Genomic DNA, 19,841 nt, shown 5'->3' on the forward strand with positions numbered 1-19,841 from the left:
AATAATTGTTTAACCAAGCTTACTGATCACAGATGCAGAAAGTCATGTCTTAATCTGCTCACAAAACACATGAATATATCATTGACCACATCTTCACTGTTCAGATTGTGTACCATGTTGACAAAATCATATCTTTGAAAATGTATCTCATGTTATTTAACGCCATCTGTATATAAAAGAACAGCTTAAGCAGAAACAGTCTCATGTGCTTGTGCTGTGGAATCATCCTTTTTACCACAGGGCAGATTACTCAGCACCAGTGATAACATAAAAACAACTGTACATGCACAGGTTTGCACACAAGCAGTTGTTTAAAAGTTCCAATGGTGATTTTCATCTCTGGCTTCTCAGCCTCTGCTGATGTATGTGGAAAGTCCATTCAGACAAGCTATGTGACAACCACTGACCTGTATGCACGGGCATAGTGTTCAGTCAGTCCCGACCGGAACACATAGTGGCATGTGCCTGCAGCAACAGCCATTGACCTTTGCCCCTTGGCAACCCTGCTGCCTCCAGAGCAGCAGCAAAGCATCACCTCTTCAGGTGGTTCTCCACTCGCCATTTACAATACAGCACTGCCACTGAAGTTAGGCTGCTGCTGTCAGTAGTAGTGCTGTAAAATAAAAGGAATATTTAACCACTATCTTTTTAGGATGAGGTATCTGAAATGTAAACTTTATGACAGTTGGCAGGATTAATATGAAGTATCTTATTTCAAAAATCTAATTTCAACTTAGTAGAAATGTTATTTTTACTCCTTCTAGCTGCTGTTCTGTTGGTATGAAGTAATGAAATAATCTTCAATTATTTACCTTACAATTTATTATTGTAAACAATATATTCAAATCATTATTTTATATATGTTGTGTGCACATAGACAACTCACAGTGGCGTTTTCAGATAAGAACCACTCCGGGATGGGTAGGTGATGATTATTCACTTTCTTATACCCCCTTCTGCGCTCCTCTCCCTCCCAAAGAATAGAATTGAGATCAGGAAAATTATGAATGATATCGATGCCATCATGAGTCCAACGTCCCAAAGACCAGCCTGCTAATTCTGAACCCTAAAATACAACACAAGAAAGTGATCACATTCAAACACATACTATTATATGATGGAAAAAATGGGATTGAGCTGTATTAGTAAAGTTCAGTTAATGCAAATGCCTGGAGAGAGCAACAACTGCTGGAGGTTTAATGAAAAATTACCACTTCGAAAGACTTTTCATATCCATCAGGATTAACAGAAGGTAACAAATGGATCCTAGTCTCCTCCACAAGGTGCTTGATTCGTGGATTTCCTGCCAAGTACTCCTGGCACATGAACTGCATCAGTAAAAGGAGCAGCTCACGTCCAAGCACTTCATTGCCATGAGCTCCCGAAGAGTAATGGAACTCAGGCTCACCTAGTTCAGACAAACACAGTCAAAAATTAATTCATACAGAGCTAAAAGTAAATGACATTACTTACCACATATCATTTCAATCTATTTTCTTTAATGCCATAACCAATGGGTTACCACATCCAGTAGCCATTTAAGCTAGATAACTCAAAAGGTACACAACTGTGTTCCCTAAATAAAACAAACCTTAATGGTTTGTGTTCATAAAGGATAAAGTGGTGACTTTTGTGACATCATTTAGGTCACCATTAATCTCTGGCCTTACTGATCGATTTATTGGTTCCTGAAGAGGACTAATACACAAGGTCAGGTCACACAAGGTTTGGTCAGTTTGGCTTAGTTTTCTGGAAAATATTTTAGATGATGGGAACTGACTGTAATAGGGAGCAAAGTGCACTAAATTTGCGATTTCTAGGACATGGTTGACATTCTGAATGAAAATGTCACTATTTCACGAAAACAAGCAACTTGAGGCAATCAGAATATTATAATAGAAGATTCACCATTATGTACTTTTAGCAGCGAGCTTCTATTAAGTTGTCAATAACACTCACTATACCCACAAGTCATTTTAAACTATTAATGAATTAGAGCACAAGATCAATTTGGATTATGAGGGCCCTTCAACCCATTTGTTCTCATCTTTCCAAAATACCACTCTACCACCTTCCTATTGCAACATTCAGTGAATTGAATACATTTTCTATTCAATTTCAAACTAACTAAAAGCAAAGCTGAGTAATTTAATTCCAAATCATGGAAGCCAACCTCATTTTATTGATGGAAAAGTCAAATCATTGACAGTCATTGACTATCCTAAACTAGAGCTGTGCAAATATTCTAGAGTTTACTTTGGACAGACTTTTCAAAGTTTAAAAGAACTTGGACCCTGAGTAATGAATGTGTTGCCATCTCCAGTGGACATGTGCACACGCCCAACACACATTCAAGTAGTTTTATACCATCTTTGAATAATGTCTGTTTTTTTCTTCCACTATGTCTATTGCCACTTGACTAGATTGTGCCAGTCCAAACGTTCAGTCCAGATATATATAATGGCAATAATTCAGCCAAACTAATATTTGGTTACATGTGGCAAACTTACATGGGTTGATACTTCCCTCGTCAATAAAGAGTTCAAGAGACCATTGTTAATATCAGTATGATTAGAACAGACATTTCACACACTTCTCAAACAGCCTCACCATTAAGTGCCTGCTCTAAAAATTGTGCCATGTCTCACTTTAAAACTTATTGGGGTCGATTTTTACTCCCGGGAAATGAGGCCTAGCAAGCTGCTGACCCTTTCAGGAGATGTCACTGGGCAGCTTAACCAATTCTAACAGCCAGCCCGCATTACCATGCCACTTGCCGACTTCCTGACCAAAACTGCATGGAAGTTGGCGGGAAGCAGCTGCCCAACAGTTAAAATCAGGTGGCTCGGAGGCTACCACCTGGGGACCGGGGGATCGGTCTCCAGCACACGATGAGTGCATCAGAAGGCTCGAGGAGGGGAATCATGGTCGGGGTGGGGGGGGGGGCGGGGCGGGGGTTGAAGTCTGGGGCAGGGTAGGGGCACTCATGCTCCTCCTGGCCCACAAGGAAACCTGTAAAAATGTAAGCTTTTATACCTGATCTCTTCTGGCCCTGGATCTTGATCTCAACAGCTTTGGACTGGTGGGGAAGCCACCACTGCCCCCGCACTCAGGCCTCAGGTAAATATAGCAGTCAGGCCCCGATGACATCATCAGAGACTTATCTGCATATTTAAAGGACACCGCCGGCTTTGGGTAGTTTAAAATTGCAGTCGGCCAGATTGGGAATAGAGTGGCTAAATCCCCGTTCCATTGTAACTGCTGCTCCTTCCGGTTTCTACCAGACGGATTGAGTTAAATCGACCCTATTTTTTAAAATTTATTCATTCATGGGATGTGGGCGTCACTGGCGAGGCCGGCATTTATTGCCCATCCCTAATTACCCTTGAGAAGGTGGTGGTGAGCCGCCTTCTTGAACCGCTGCAGTCCGTGTGGTGAAGGTTCTCCCACAGTGCTGTTAGGAAGGGAGTTCCAGGATTTTGACCCAGCGACGATGAAGGAACGGCGATATATTTCCAAGTATATTTCCCATTATATGTAATTTAAGATTTTTGTTAAGAGCTAGTAGATCCTCCATGGTGTTGCTCACAGTAAGTTGGATGCAATCTATTTTTTAATGACAGGAGTGTTTGAAATGTACAATGTATTTTTCTTCTGCTGAAGTGAAACTGTGACCCCTTAAGGTCATAAAGTCTAATTTTTGTTAAGTAACTTTTTGTTTTGTTAAGAGCTTCAGATCAATCAGAGTTGGGTTGTTTGTCGAGAAACTGTTCAGAGTGAAGCCAACTAGTGTTTAATTGCAGTTCAGTTTACTGGACTAATTTTCCTGACTCTTGTTCCTGGGAAATTCCCATTTTTCCTGGTGCAAAGATCAGGAGAAAGGGTTGGACACCTGTTTCTCTGGGTGTTTGCCCGTTTTATGATGCCAGGGTTTCCACAGCTTCCCTGGAAAGACAGAGCTGGGCTTGCACCTGAAATTGGTATGAGCTAGACAATCACATGTAAATAAGACAGAAGGGGACATTCCCATGCCTCTCATTTTATTCTTACAATACTGGCTGCCTGACCTAGTGCAAGGGCGCCCAGTGAAACAAGGTATTACAGCTTGCTCTAGGACACCCGCTGTTATTCTGGGTCTTCAGTAGCCTAACCGGTGATCCTTAAAGGAGGTCACTCCAAAAAGGTAAGGAAAATATTTAGTAGTTTAATTTCAGTGAAGCCAGGAGGTGCAGGAGTGCCTTTTGCCTTCTGCCCCGTTACCAGGACCCACCTGCAAGTCAGCTTGGCATCAGAATTAGTCAAGTCCCAAACAGCGATCTACATCGGGATGCATCCACAGCTTCATGCAAATGAAGCCAATTTAGTTCGGGTGTTGGGATCGCGCCGTCCATTTTGGGCTGGTTTCCGGCGCGAGTTGAATATCTCCCCCTTAGTGTCTTTTCACTTAGTCTCGGTGTCAAAAAACTGTTGCCATAGCTGTGGGGTGTAAAGTCTAGACTGGCTGCTAGTTACCGAGGTCTGGGGTGATTGGTGGGAACTGTTGCCAGGTAGTGTCTGGAATGGTGGCCTGTTTGACTGTCAGGATATGAGACCTGGTGTGCTTACTGAGGGGAGAAAAATCCTATTTCAGTGCCTAAGTTTAGAAATGTGGTAAAAAATGATTGTCCAAATCAGAAGGCCAGCCATTACATGAGTGTTCAAATATTTTTTTAAAGTTCGTTCTAGGTACATATTTTTCAGATGATCACTCCAGGTTTTATCCTGGAGTTTTTCTTTAGCAGACTATTGGTCCACGCACAGATGAATGTCATTCGTTGTAAAGAAAACATTTATCTTAGAAAATGAACGAAATTCTTACAGAGCAAACAGAGGCGTGAAGCATAATCTGCAGTCTTTAGGATATAAATCTTACCAATTTCATGCTCTCCTGGATTATCAGAGATCTCGATGGCATACAGTTTCAGTCCCTGATAGCTTTTGCCAATGTTGTAAATTCTAGTGATGTTTGGACACTGTTCATTTACTATCTTCATCAACTGTTCAACAAAATGTACAATTCAGTGAGAATTCAGGGGTCGGGCTGAAAGCATCACAATGAGTTAGTAGCTCCCTTGAGTGACATTTGAGCATCATTCTTTTAGACTTTCTCATATAGCTCATTTAAATTATGTGCACTCTGAAACTACTTCGACACATCAAACAACTAGTATTGTATTAAAACATTCAGAAGTTTACACTAGTGAGTACTGAGCAATAATTAGCCATTAATATATCATCAGTTACCTAGGGCTGCACTAAACACAGACTTTCACACTTAATTAACTGAATAAATTGTTTTGTCCCTTATTGCTGATTTTTTTGTTTCTGCATCATCTGCATCAGGTCACCATTTTCGAAGTTAATGATATACATGTGTGTCACATGCTGAGCTGCAATCTCCTGAAAGAAGCTCTGTAATCTAATGATATAAATTCTAATTTATTGACAGATATGGAAACCATAATGTTGTGAAAATGTTAACCCTGGTACAAGTACACAAATATTTGGAATGATTAAAACTGGTTTGAAGCTTTTCACTTGAAAAAATTGCTTTTATTTCTGTTACTCCAATTGGAGCTATATTCCTGATGAACCATAATGAACCATGACAATAATTTTCAATGTGCACATGCAATATATGCACACTCTCAGACAAAATTTAAGGATAGAACTCATTGTTGCTGATGCTATAGTATGAACACTTAGCATGCTCATACCAAATTACTCTCTTCGCTTTTCGTACAGAGGTGTTAACCAGTCCTTGTTGTCATAATCTTAGTTACATAACTCGGGGGCACACTGTTGTGACCAGACATTGACAAAATTAATAAGTGTGATTTAAAATGTGTTCCTAATGAAGATAATTCATCAGTTAGTTTTATCAGCTCCATCAACACTGTCATTTTAAAGGTAGGCACATTAAGATCAGCTATCGCAGCAACAGAGAATGTTTCAAAATTGTCTTTTTTCTGTATTTGCATTTTGGAGAAATCACTGAGTAAAACTTGCTTGTTTAAAGAAAATTGTTCTTAAGTTATTGCACATTTATAAAATTATATTTTGCACTGATGAGAAATAAATTATATTTGTCAGGCATAATTTAATTGTATCCAATTTGAAAATCATTCAAATACTCCCTACCCTTGTGAACACTTTCCCAGAAACCATGTGTGCTCAGAAGATTTTAATTCCACTTCACATTGCTAATCTGCCAGAATCCATTTCGCTGAACAATTTCTCTTCAAACTTAACAGACAAATACTAAGAACAGATGAATAGATCAAATTTTATTTTGATGATTTGTGTTGACTGGGTCTCAAACACCTTCAGATGTCATAGTTTATTATTACCCAAGGCAAGATTTCAGCCATAGATTTCTTTTCCACACTTGCAATGTTTAAATGTATGAGAATTGATATTGGCCCTGGAACTGGGACCGAGATGAGGAAAAGTTTCTTCACTCAGAGGGCTGTGAATCTTTGGAATTCACTACCCCAGAGGGCTATGGATGCTCAGTGGTTGAGTATATTCAAGACTGAGATCGATGGATATTTGGACACTAGGGGAATCAAGGGATATGGGGATAGGACAGGAAAGTGGAGTTGAGGTAGAACATCAGCCATGATCTTATTGAATGGCGGAGCAGGCTCGAGGGGCCGAATGGCCTACTCCTGCTCCTATTTCTTATGTTCTTATACTGTGGGGCACTGCTATTGCATTCATTATTAGTATCTCAGAGCTATTGCTTTTAATTTCTTCAGGAAGCGCCATCTGTCTGCTTTCATAATGTACTTGAATGCATCAGCTACAAGTCTAGAATTTGCTGTTCGTACATTATTTAGGGATTAACTGAGTTTCTAACATTTTGAGGTGTGTAACAATTTTGCTGTTTGTAACCAATAAACTAAAATGTGGGGTATATCTCCCACACCGTGGGCCAGTCAATGAAAAGGAAAAGGCATTCATCCTTTTAATCAGTTGCAAACTGTAATTAGGAGGAAGATGTAGAACAACCAGAATTTCAGCAGCCTGTCACTGAATTCCTCAGCCAGATAGCATGCTTACTCCTTCTACAAGGGAATCACTTTGAAGGAATGGTGGGTTAGATGTGACACGTGTAAAATGAAACACAAGCACCAAAGGATTGGGCCGTTATTCACATGCTACATAATAGAGGAAATATATGTCATGCACTTGACTTAAACATAGTACTGAGTGTGTATTTGTCATTGGTAACAATATAGTAGGACCACTGCAAAACGTGATATTTTAAATAACTGTACATGAAACTGCAGGACAAGGTGGTTTCGGCATGTTTTTTTGGCAGGTGTGGCCTACCAGTTTAAGAAGTGGTGCATTCGTAGCATTCCTTGGAAGGTATTTGGTATTAGTGCTTGGCACGCCTGTCTTGCTTTGCTAGTTCAGCTGATAATTTTTCACTTTTACTCTGCCATGCTTTGCTTTTCTAGTCATTGACCTGTGTAACAAGGCCTCTTTTCAGGATGAAGTTATGGAATATGCAATAGACAAGGATTATTCTTGAGTCTACTCAAGTGACAGAAGTAACAGGGGAACCTAATCCACTAGCAGCATTTACCAGAATTTTGGCCGTGCACTTCCCATGATTGTTTGATCATTAAAATTAATCTTTGAAAAGTGCAGACTTAGAATCCCAATATGTATTGCCAGTAGACAAGGCTCTCTGCAGGCAGCATGGACTTGTAAAATCGCCCATAATGAGGAGTGATCAATAGGCTATCAAATTTGTCTGTCTATGGTCTTTGCAATTGTCCCACCAGGGGATTGTGCAAGCAAGGCTCTCACAATTTAACCATGTTCTAACAGGGTGTTGATTGCTTGGCTGGTATCTGAAAGGCAGCCTTTGTGCCTTTGAAATCTTCTTGTGATGGACAATTTTATTAAATTATGAAGTAAAACTTTTTGATCTTCCTTTGTTTCAGTGTGTACTTTAACGCAAAGAGTAAGGTATAGCTACAATTGGAGCAATGATTCTTTAGTACATTTCTATTTTACCAGGTGGACAATGAGCTGGAGTTAACAGAACATGACCTGAGCATCCAGTCTCACATAAAACTTCTCAATCATGGATCCAGGGTCCAGACCAAGAGTATTACTTCCAAGGTCAAAGAGAGCGTTGAAGCATCAATTATTTTGAAACAATAACTACAAATTAAACATTGTAATTTGGTGAAATGTGCTGTGTTTGCTCTTGCTTCTGTTTAGTTTTACTCCATAATAAACTTGATTTGTAGTTGTAGCTTGAGATATAACGTCTATCAGAATGTTATTTCAACATCAGCCAGGGTGACCAAAAGCATACAGTGTTAGTAAGAGTCTTATGAGATGTTTGGAGATTGTGGCTGTGCTGATGGAATAGCTAAAAGTCTGTGTGTGAGATATGAGTTGTGATTAAGTGAGAGTTGTAATAGCGATGAGTGTGTGAACATGAGGAGAAAGGTTTAGTGAAGTTTGCTACAGTTATTATAGGAGAGTTAAGGGTAGTGAGGAGGGAAGTCTTGTGAGTAATGTCAGTGTTGTAATTAATGAGGCTGTAAGTGGTGCAGCCGTGATCAGAAAGTATGAGAGCAGTCTTCTTACGTTAACAACTTAAGTTAGATCAGTGAAATTTTTTTGGCATTGCAGCCACATTCTTGGTGCAATGCTCCTGGCATTGACATATTCGGCGATTTCTTCCCACTGTCTATGAAGAAATTGCCTGGAGAGCTTCCCTCCGCACCCCCCCCCCCACCCCAGGGGGATAGAAAGAGGATATGTCTCCTTCTCTCCACTGCCTGCACCAAGGCCTCCAGTGCAGCATTGGAGAACCTTGGTACCTGCTCTCTCCATCCTTCAGCCATTTGTTCAGCAAGTAACTCCTGGGTCTCTGCAGCCAAAATGCACCTCCCCTTTAACAAATGCTGACTGCCTTTAAGTAGCATTATGGATACCCGATATCGCCCCCTTCCTCTCCCCCCCCCTCCACCCCAATATGATAGGCATGCAACTAATGAATAGCTCAGGTAACGCTGGCAGTACACCTGGATAGAATCATAGAAAGGTTACAGCATGGAAGGAGGCCATTCGGCCCATCAAGTCCGCGCCGGCTCTATGCAAGAGCAATCCAGCTAGTTCCACTCCCTCGCTCTACCCCCATAACCCTGCATAATTTTTTCCTTTCAAGTACTTATCCAGTTCCCTTTTGAAGGCCACGATTGAATCTGCCTCCACCACCTCCTTGGGCAGTGCATTCCAGATCCTAACCACTCGCTGTGTAAAAAAGTTTTTCCTCATGTCACCTTTGGTTCTTTTGCCAATCACCTTAAATCTATGTCCTCTGGTTCTGGACCCTTCCACCAATGTGAACAGTTTCTCTCTCTCTACTCTGTCTAGACCCTTCATGATTTTGAATACCTCTATCAAATCTCCTTGCACCGTCTCTGTTCCAAGGAGAACAACCCTAGCTTCTCCAGTCTATCCACATAACTAAAGTCCCTCATCCCTGGAATCATTCTAGTAAATCTCTTCTGCACCCTAAGGCCTTCATATTTTTCCTAAAGTGCGGTGCCCAGAACTGGACACAATACTCCAGTTGAGGCCGAACCTGTGTTTTATAAAGGTTTATCATGACTTCCATACTTTTGTACTCTATGCCTCTATTCATAAAGCCCAGGATCCCTTATGCTTTTTTAACTGCTTTCTCAACCTGCCCTGCCACCATCAATGATTTGTGCTCATGGACCCCCAGATCTCTCTGTTCCTGTACCCCTTTTAGAGTTGTGCCCTGTAGTTTATATTGCCTCTCCTCGTTCTTCCTATCACTTCGCATTTTTCTGTATTAAATTTCATCTGCCACGTGTCCGCCCATGCCACCAGCCTGTCTACATCCTCTTGAAGTCTATCACTATCCTCCTCACTGTTCACTACACTTTCAAGTTTTGTGTCATCTGGAAATTTTGAAATTGTGCCCTGTACACTTAAATTAATATATATCAAGAAAAGCAGTGGTCCCAGCACAGACCCCTGGGGAACACCACTGTACACCTCCCTCCAGTCCGAAAAACAACCGTTCACCACTACTCTCTGTTTCCTGTCACTTAGCTAATTCTGTATCCATGCTGCTACTGCCCCCTTTATTCCATGGGCCGCAATCTTGATGATAAGCCTACCATGCGGCACTTTATCAACGCTTTTTGAAAGTCCATAGACACCATATCAACTGCATTGCCCTCATCTACCCTCTCTGTTACCTCATCAAAAAACTCTATCAAGTTAGTTAAACACAATTTGCCTTTAACAAATCCATGCTGCCTTTCCCTAATCAATCCACCCTCGTCCAAGTGACTGTTAATTCTGTCCCAGATTATCGTTTCTAAACGTTTCCCCACCACTGAGGTTAAATTGACTGGCCTATAGTTGCTGGGTTTATCCTTACCCCTTTTTTTGAACAAGGGTGTGACATTTGCAATTCTCCAGACCTCTGGCACCACCCCCATATCTATGGATGTTTGGAAGATTATGGCCAGTACTTCCCTAAGCAACCTAGGATATATCCCATCCGGACCGCGTGACTTATCTACTTTAAGTACAGCTAGCCTTTCAAGTACCTCTTCTTTATCAATTTTTAGCCTATCCAGTACATCAACTATATCTTCCTTTACTGAGACTCAGGCAACATCTTCTTCCTTGGTAAAGACAGATGCAAAGTACTCATTTAGTACCTCGGCCATCCCCTCTGCCTCCATGAGTAGATCTCCTTTATGGTCCCTAATCGCCCCCCACCCCCCACCCTTACTACCCGTTTACTGCTTACATGCCTGTGGAAGACTTTTGGATTTCCTTTTATGTCGGCCGCCAGTCTATTCACATACTCTCCCTTTGTCTCTCTTATTTCCTTTTTCACTTCCCCTCTGAACTTTCTATTTTCTGCCTGGTTCTCACTTGTGTTATCAACCTGACATCTTTCATACGCCCCTTTTTTTCCATTTCATCTTACTCTCTATCTCTTTTGTAATTCAGGGAGCTGTGTCTTTAGTTGCCCTACCTTTCTCCCTCGTGGGAATGTGCCTAGACTGTACCTGAACCATCTCCTCTTTAAAGGCCGCCCACTGTTCAATTACAGTTGGTTAAAATTAGCAGGCAGTACGAATATTGCATGCTGCCTCCATTGACCTTAACTGGCGTGGGCAGAGTGCACCCTGCCCCTGCATGCCCATTTCTGGGCATGATCCGATTACTAGGCCATTAACTTTAGATGAGGAAAAGTATGAAAAATAGACTTCGTATTTGCCTATAGTCACTGGTTTAACATGAGCCAAAAATTTTCAATTTCAGCTGTCTTATTTACCTAATAAGTTATGTAAGATGACAAGTTAAACACTGCTTTGGTTGCCTGCTTCAGACACTGGTCTGCACTTAAAAAAACAATGCATCGCTTTGATTAACTCAGGGATCTTTTCAACTGGGGTTTAATTATCTGTGCTGCATTGAATTGCACTGGGAATTTACTCACTGACTAGTTCAAAGTTCATGATACACTGACATTAATTGGATGTAATGTTAATCTGTTGGAAAGGTTATGGCAAAACAAGAAGCTTGAACCAAAATGTTTAGATCAAACAATAGTCAATCACTGGTAAGTGCAGAAATGGTCCAAGATACAGTTGAGCCAAAGAAGCAAGCTAATTAAATAGAATGTGGAATTGATATTATGGTAAATTAATAATGTGTACTTTAATTACCGTTCACCATTAGTTGAAACAGCAGGCAATGGCATGTAATAATCTGTAGGAGATAATAGAAACTGCTAGGAATGCAGTGGCATGTCGTAAGTTGTTTGCAAACTTTGATGAATTGATTGTTTATTAATATACAGCACATGGAATAATGAATTGATTCACATATTAATGTACAGTATTAAAAGTAAATGATTGTGGATGATTGTATCTTAATACACAGTATTATAAAGATACAGAACATTATTTTTAGCATTATTCCCCCATCTTTATTACTAATTTTGAAAGAAGTTATAGCTTTTTTAAAATACAGATGTTCTTGTATCATTTGTGTATTCATAGTGTTTGCATCCATGTACAAGTAATAAAGTAGCCTAGCGGGTTCAGAATTAAACATTGCCCCATAAGTGGTCATCAGTTCCACAATTAGTAATATTCTCAAACTGTTTTCATTATCCCATGACTTTGAACTATTATGTAATTTTAATACATAAGCAAAACTATTTTTCCTTTTACCTTTCATTAGGGAATAATAAACTTTCATTCGAACAAGTAAAAGTTACAAATGGTAAACTTTATGTGAATATATAGTAAAACTCCAGTGGATGGTAATTATGTTTTATAGACCAGGCAAGTTTAGAATAGCTAGACTATTAGATCATGGTTAATGTCTATGGAATTTACTCAAGTCAAACACAGCTTATCTATATTTGTCTTGCTGTGGTTTATATAGTGCGTAATGTAATTTATACATGGCAAGTTAACAGAAATTTTTCTGTATTATTGAATTTTCATTTCTTATCTAACCCATTAAGCTACACAGAAAAACATAGAATAGCAAAACTATTAACAAGACAGCAGCCAATGATTCAGTATGTTGATGTAACAATGCAGCATGCCATGGGGAGTAAAGGTACTTCACGTTATAAAACTGCAGCTGATGGCGAATGCACAGTTGTCTCTGTCTACTGCATATAGAAATATCAACTGTCTGACTTTATTTCAGTGCCAATGGAGACCTTCCTTTTTGTGGGTATTGTGAACTGCTGCCAGATCTGCCTACTCTGCTTCTGAAAGGCATCTGATGTAGAACGACATCAGGTAGAAATGTAAACAGGGCGTGAATGGTGAAAGGAAGGTGGTTTAATGCTGCGCTCCCAAAACCCGCACAGCTTCGATTCAGAGTCGCTAGTTACAATTTCCCGTTCTGCTTTTATCCATTGTCAGGTCATTAGTACCATGAGAAGGCTAGGCTAGAGGTTAGAAGAAATATTTTCCCACAGACTAGTAGATATGTGGTTCAGAGTTTTAACAAATACAGTTAAGACTGAACGATTAACTCCTTCAAAAAGGAGCTTGACAAATACGCGGTTGTGAACAGAATTGAAAGTTATAGGGACAAATATTGATTTAGATGAGCAAATATCCTATTGTGCACAACAGTTTCCAAACTGCTGGGAGCTGGCTGGATTGGGGGAGAGGAGCGGGGAGCTGAAGAAGTATTGTCTGTGGAGAGCAGTAGACCATGGTTGAAAGGTTGAGTTATCAGTTGACTGTCCTTGGGCCTTGCTAGATAACCTTTGGAAATCATGGAGCATTTATTCAAGATTTTCTGTTAGGAGATTAGGAAGCTTGGAGATTGGGGTGGGGGGTGGTGGTTGGCCTGGAGATCCCGGTGGGGGAGAGGTCATGGGGGTAGGAGAGATTACTGCAGTGAGGTGGGGGGGGGGAAGAGGGGCAGGGGCCGGATCATCAAATCGCGGAGTTGTGGGGGGGGTGAGGCCGATCGCAGCAGGTTAGCTTGAGGGGCCGGGGGGAAGCAATCCTGCTCCTCCAGGCCCACAAGCAGTGCTATAAAAGGCACTTACCTGTTGGATCTGGCCGTTATCACCTCCCTTCAGCTGCTGGGTTTCCCGAGCCCTGGGAAACCCGGCCGACAGTTAAATCTAAAGGGCTGCTAAAATCTTAGGCACACAGCCTCATTGACATATTTAAATTACTGACCCGCCTCTCGAGAGCAGGTTACTCACCCACCCCCGGATACCGGAAGTAAGTGTTTTCGCGGCAGGCTGTGGTCGGGTTTCAGAATTTTAAGAATTTAATCCCCACCCCACCCCGTCCCTCTCCCACCTGTCCTGGGGGGTTAAAATTCACCTAGAGTCTGGACTATCCCTCCATGAAAAGAACAGTATGGATAGGAGAAAAAAAATGAGAAAATTCAGAAAATAATTGCGAGAAGGATTGACACACCATTAATAGTGGTCTTTTGACATCAACATCTAGGTACTGTTCACTCCCATTATTTGCCCAGAAGTAACTTTCTGACTTCACGCAGCCAGCGATGAGCCTTGCCTGCTGGTACTGCATTTCAGAAACTTGGACACGTTCTCGGTATGATTTTCCAACCAAGATGATTTACAAAATCGTGCGCAGCGCACCTGAATTACTGGTAAGTGCTGCCGATGGGTGAGGCTCCCTGCCAGAAGCATGAAGTCGGAAAATTAGCCCTATAGATGTACAGCAGTTAACTTTGGTTAAAGTTTACAATTCATCACAAAACATGTGCATCACACAAAATTTGAAAAGATTGTAGTTTGGCAAATATCGAGCCAGTATATTATATTAAGAACATTTGAGTTGTACATAATATAATTACTTTACTAGCTTCTTTGATGAATATTGAAAACTCAAAAGTGACTGTAGCATATGGTGTATTTCAAAATCATGACAAAAAAAAGCCATAAAAGTACATATAGGATACAAATAATCTTATTTGTTAGGATACCAGGTACAAACACTGACTGGATAAATGCTTTCAAGATCAGATAAAAACACTTTACATACTATTTTTATTCATTTCACATCCTCAATCAATAAGCAGAGTCTGAAAAATATCAAAAACCTTTCACCCAGTTAAACTGAAGTTGAGAAACACAGATTTTTTTTTTGCTGTTTTTGTGAGTCTATTAGGGTCATGCTCTTACCTGCCTCATTTCCTTGTAACTGTGGTGCTTGAAATCAAGGTCGTCTGTTGTGGTGACTTCATTTCGCCTGTGGTAGTAATTGTTAGGATCTGAAAGTAAATGAAAAACAGAATTTTGCTCTAATTAGTGTTAAGCTCGCAAATATTCTTAATAAGAATAATGGGACTTACAGGCGTAAAATGGGCAGAACAAAGCCCAGTTTCGGAGAATTGGGTTGGGCCATTTTTCAAGCTTCCTTGGCAGCCGCCTAAAACATGCGTTAGGTCTCTTATATATGTAAATGATGGGCCTAATGCCTGTTTTAGGTCCCCTCACAGAAATGTGGCCACAATGAGCAAGGCAAGGCGTTGGGCCTTCCCTGCTAAGGATTCTGCAGCAGCTGCCAACTAAAGGTAAGCTTTTTCAACATTTTACTTTTACAAGAACCTCCTTGTGGAGCCAGAAGGAGCAGGAATGCTCCCCACAACTCCACAGTCCTCATGAACCCCCCCCTCAACGTTGCCAAATCCAAACCACCACTCCCAGGTCTTACTTTCAGGCCATTGCCAGCAAGACGCAGGACCCAATATTCTTCTAAGTAAGATGCGTGAGCTACCTGTGGAGGCACAACAAGCACTGGCAGCTTGTCCAAAAAATGTTACTGCGGCCCAATTCCAGGCCAGCCTTAAGCCTAACGGTTGGGGCCTGTGCTGCCTGTGGGCCCAAATACAAGCTCATATGAATTTCTACCCCAAAAAGTCATTACAAGGTTGGAAAAATTGAGAAAAGGGGAGGAGAGGGAGAGAGAATTAACAAATATACTAATCACAGTATGTTAAATGACCTCAAAACTGCTAAATAGAAAACAGGAAAAATAAAGTATTATCAGTGAGATAATGTAGATTTTTAGAAAGGTCAAAAGAATGTGTAAATAGTCGAGGAGAAGACAACAAGAGCAGTGTGCAACAAAAACATGAGAAGTAAAGGAACAATAAAGAAAGAGAGAAAAATTGAATAAACTCCAATCTATCCCTCTCTGAACCTGCTGCTCTTTGTTCTCTCAGCTCCAACCCTGACATTCATCAGTAAACATGCCTACAAAGGAAGTATTGTTGTTGTATGCCATAAGGACTTCTATCCAGCTGAGGCTGAATGCTAACTCTCTGATCACTCCTCCTATCTCCCTCTGGACCATAACCCCACTATTGAACACCACGGCATAATTTCCCAGACTGTACTGATCTCTTCCACAAGATACATATGATGTGGAGATGCCGGTGATGGACTGGGGTTGACAATTGTAAACAATTTTACAACACCAAGTTATAGTCCAGCAATTTTATTTTAAATTCACAAGCTTTCGGAGACTTCCTCCTTCCTCAGGTAAATGTTTGCCTGAGGAAGGAGGAAGTCTCTGAAAGCTTGTGAATTTAAAATAAAATTGCTGGACTATAACTTGGTGTTGTAAAATTGTTTACAAGATACATAAACAGAGCTGTCCCAGCAAACCAATTATTTTGGCTTGTTCCTGACCCACAGAACTAATTTCTGTTGGTTCTTTCTCCCTTCCCTCCCCCACATATTCTCTCTACTTTCCTAACCTTATTAAATGTCTGTTTATCTCTTAGTCTTCAGTTAGATGAAGGATATACACCTGAAATATTACAACATGTCTTTTGTTTTTACAGATGCTGAGTAACCTGTTCTGTACTTCCAGTATTTTCTGTTTTTATTTTAGTTTGTCAGTATTTGCAGCTCTTCCTTTTTATTTTATCCAACATTTACAACATTGTCTTCCTTGAATTCAGAAATGGTTTTATGCTGCTTACGCTCCCAAATCCTGACCATCTTTTCAACAATGCCCAGTTTGAATCTCTTCAATTAGGTTTCCGTCCCTGTCACAACACTGAAATGGCCTTAATCAAAGTCATAAGTAGCATCCTCTGTGACTGTGAATGTGGTGCGTTATATCTCCTCATCCTCCTCAATTTCTCTGCAGCCTCCGAAACGGTCAACCACACCATTCTTCTCCAACGCCTCTCCTCCACTGTCCAGTTCAATGGGATTGCTCTTGCTTGGTTCCACTCTTACTCATCTGATCGCAGTCGGACATCTCCTGCAATGGCTTTTCTACCCACCCCCAAACTGATACCTCCAGAGACCCCCTGTTCTTGTCCCCTCCTCTTTCTCATCTACATGCTGACCTTTGGTGACATCATCCACAGATATGGGATCAGCTTCCATACGTACACTGTATCCTTGGTACTGATTCCATCCCCCTCCCTGGCTAGGGGTGATGAAAAGCTTAATCAAGAAGGCAGGTTTTAAGGAGCGTCTTAAAGTAGGAGAGGTGGAGAGGTACAGAGTTTAGGGAGGGAATTCCAAAGCTTAGGGCCTAAATGGCTGAAGGCACGGCTGCCAATGGTTGGGTAAAGGGAGTGGGGGATGTGTAAGAGGCCAGAGTTGGAGGAACACAGAATTCTCAGAGGGTGCAGAGATGGGGAGGGGTGAGGCCATGAAGGTATCTGAACATGAGGATGAGAATTTTAAAATGGATGCATTGGTCAACCATGAGCCAGTGGGTTAGGATATAGGCAGCAGAATTTTGGAGGAGCTCAAGTTCATGCAGGGTGGAGGACGGGAGGCCGGCCAGGAGAGCATTGAAATAGTCGAGTCTGAAGGTGAAAAAAGCACGGATGAGAGTTTTAGCAGTGGAATGGCTGAGACAGAGGTAGAGATGGGCGATGTCATGGTGATTCAACTTGACATAGTGGGCGGAGGGGTGGGGAGTGGAATTGATGGCGAGGGAACGGTGTTTGTGGTGGGGACCAAAGACAATGGCTTCAGTCTTCCCAGTGTTTAAGTGGAGAAAGAAAACAAAGGAAAGCAACAGGCCCCTTTAATAATAATTTATCAGGGTACTGGGAAACCTGGTATTTTCAATTTTCTACTTCATTATTAGAAGATAAATATCTAATCTTTAAGTAGCATAACTTTACTGCTATTTTAGTTTTTATGTGAAGTGCTTTGAAGTGGGCAGACAATATAATGTTTTCTTCAGCATTGCCAGTCATTAGCTCTATCGAGAGAGATGAACTGTGATGTTGCACACCCACCACTGCTCTGTAGGAGTTGTAAAATAATTTTAGTTACAATCATTCAATTTGTGGCAATACACTGACCTGTGCAGGGCTAAATAAGTGCTGGAAAAGTTAGTAGAGAGTGGGAATCCTCAAGAAAGCTCAGCTCTACTCATTGATGTCAGAAATGCAGACTGCAGAGTAACTTAAAAGAGTGGCACTGCTGTGTCAGAAGTACAACATGTACATTTCCCGGGAAGACCCTTCTCTTGCACAGTACTCCGTACAGTCTAAAGCTACTTTTATACTGTCACTTGTTTGGGTTGGATTCTGGGAGAATGGAATCTGTGAGCTCACTCCTGGCATTAAGATGACTAAATCTGACTCTCTTATTCCAGTGGCAGAAGCCTGGAACCATGGGAAACTGGGTCTATAATTCCGCCACGGACAAGAAACCTTTTCTAGCATTTTCCCCACAGCCAGCCTTTGCAAATCCAGCAAGTTTGCTCTGAGATTGTCAATGATTCTGTGAGACCTATGCATTGGTAGTCTGTGTCCCTAGCACCACATTATAAGCCTCTTATATCAGATCAAAAAGATACAACTCAGCATTCGGAAAAAATCTGAAAAGTCTGCACAGACTGCCAGCAGCAAAGCTTCACACATTGCTTTGGGACTCCCAGGTAGTCTCTTCACATGAAATTCTGTCTCTGATACCCAGTAACTTAAATGCAGAGATAATCAGTGTCTACTGGATCATACTTGCTGCCTGTATGTGATATATATATATATGTCACATAGAGACAGCAAGTATGAGATATATATATATATATATATATATTTATGTATATGTACACACATGCACACTCAGAAAATAATCAATAAGGCTAATGGAATGCTGGCCTTTATATCTAGAGGACTGGAGTACAAGGGGGCAGAAATTATGCTGCAGCTATACAAAACCCTGGTTAGACCGCACCTGGAGTACTGTGAGCAGTTCTGGGCACCGCACCTTCGGAAGGACATATTGGCCTTGGAGGGAGTGCAGCGTAGGTTTACTAGAATGATACCCGGACTTCAAGGGTTAAGTTACGAGGAGAGATTACACAAATTGGGGTTGTATTCTCCAGAGTTTAGAAGGTTAAGGGGTGATCTGATCTAAGTTTATAAGATATTAAGGAGAACAGATAGGGTGGATAGAGAGAAACTATTTCCGCTGGTTGGGGATTCTAGGAGTAGGGGGCACAGTCTAAAAATTGGAGCCAGACCTTTCAGGAGTGAGATTAGAAAACATTTCTACACACAAAGGGTGGTAGAAGTTTGGAACTCTCTTCCGCAAACGGCAATTGATACTAGCTCTATTGCTAAATTTAAAAGTGAGATAGATAGCTTTTTGGCAACCAAAGGTATTAAGGGATATGGGCCAAAGGCAGGTATATGGAGCTAGATCACAGATCAGCCATGATCTTATCAAATGGCGGAGCAGGCACGAGGGGCTGAATGGCCTACTCCTGTTCCTATGTTCCATACATCTAGTGGAAAGACTAGAGAAGCTGGGATTGTCCTCCTTAGAGCAGAGAAGGTTAAGGGGAGGTTTAATAGAGGTGTTCAAAATGATGAAGGGTTTTGATAGAGCAAATAAAGAGAAACTGTTTCCAGTGGCAGGAGGGTTGGTAGCCAGAGGACACCGATATAAGATAATTGGTAAAAGAACCAGAGGAGAATGAGGAGACATTTTTTTTTAATGTAGCGAGTTGATATGATCTGGAATGCACTGCTTGAAAGGATGGTGGAAGCACATTCAATACTAACTTTCAAAAGGGTTGGATAAAAGGAAAAAATTGCAGGGCTCTGGGGAAAGAGCAGGGGAGTGGGACTAATTGGATAGCTCTTTCAAAGAGCTGGCACAGGCATGATGGGCCGAATGGTCTCCTTCTATTCTGTATGATTCTATGATTCGATATAAATATATGCCCGCAACAGTATAATAAATTAACAAAATTACT

The 19,841-nt window shown here is 41.1% G+C and overlaps 1 protein-coding gene across 1 annotated transcript in view; it reads right to left on the bottom strand.

Annotated features, from left to right (window-relative positions):
• The window catches only part of cpxm2 (carboxypeptidase X (M14 family), member 2), a 147,675-nt gene that overhangs the window by 43,127 nt on the left and 84,707 nt on the right, over positions 1–19,841 (bottom strand). Inside the window, exons 7-10 of the mRNA XM_068002317.1 lie at positions 14,777–14,865; positions 4,913–5,036; positions 1,212–1,408; positions 887–1,066 (exon numbers count right to left, since the gene is read on the bottom strand). Of these exons, the coding sequence (XP_067858418.1) occupies positions 887–1,066; positions 1,212–1,408; positions 4,913–5,036; positions 14,777–14,865 (590 nt within the window). The remainder of the gene's footprint in view (positions 1–886; positions 1,067–1,211; positions 1,409–4,912; positions 5,037–14,776; positions 14,866–19,841) is intronic.

This window comes from Heptranchias perlo, chromosome 21 (assembly GCF_035084215.1).
Source record: "Heptranchias perlo isolate sHepPer1 chromosome 21, sHepPer1.hap1, whole genome shotgun sequence".
Taxonomy (NCBI): Eukaryota; Metazoa; Chordata; class Chondrichthyes; order Hexanchiformes; family Hexanchidae; genus Heptranchias; species Heptranchias perlo.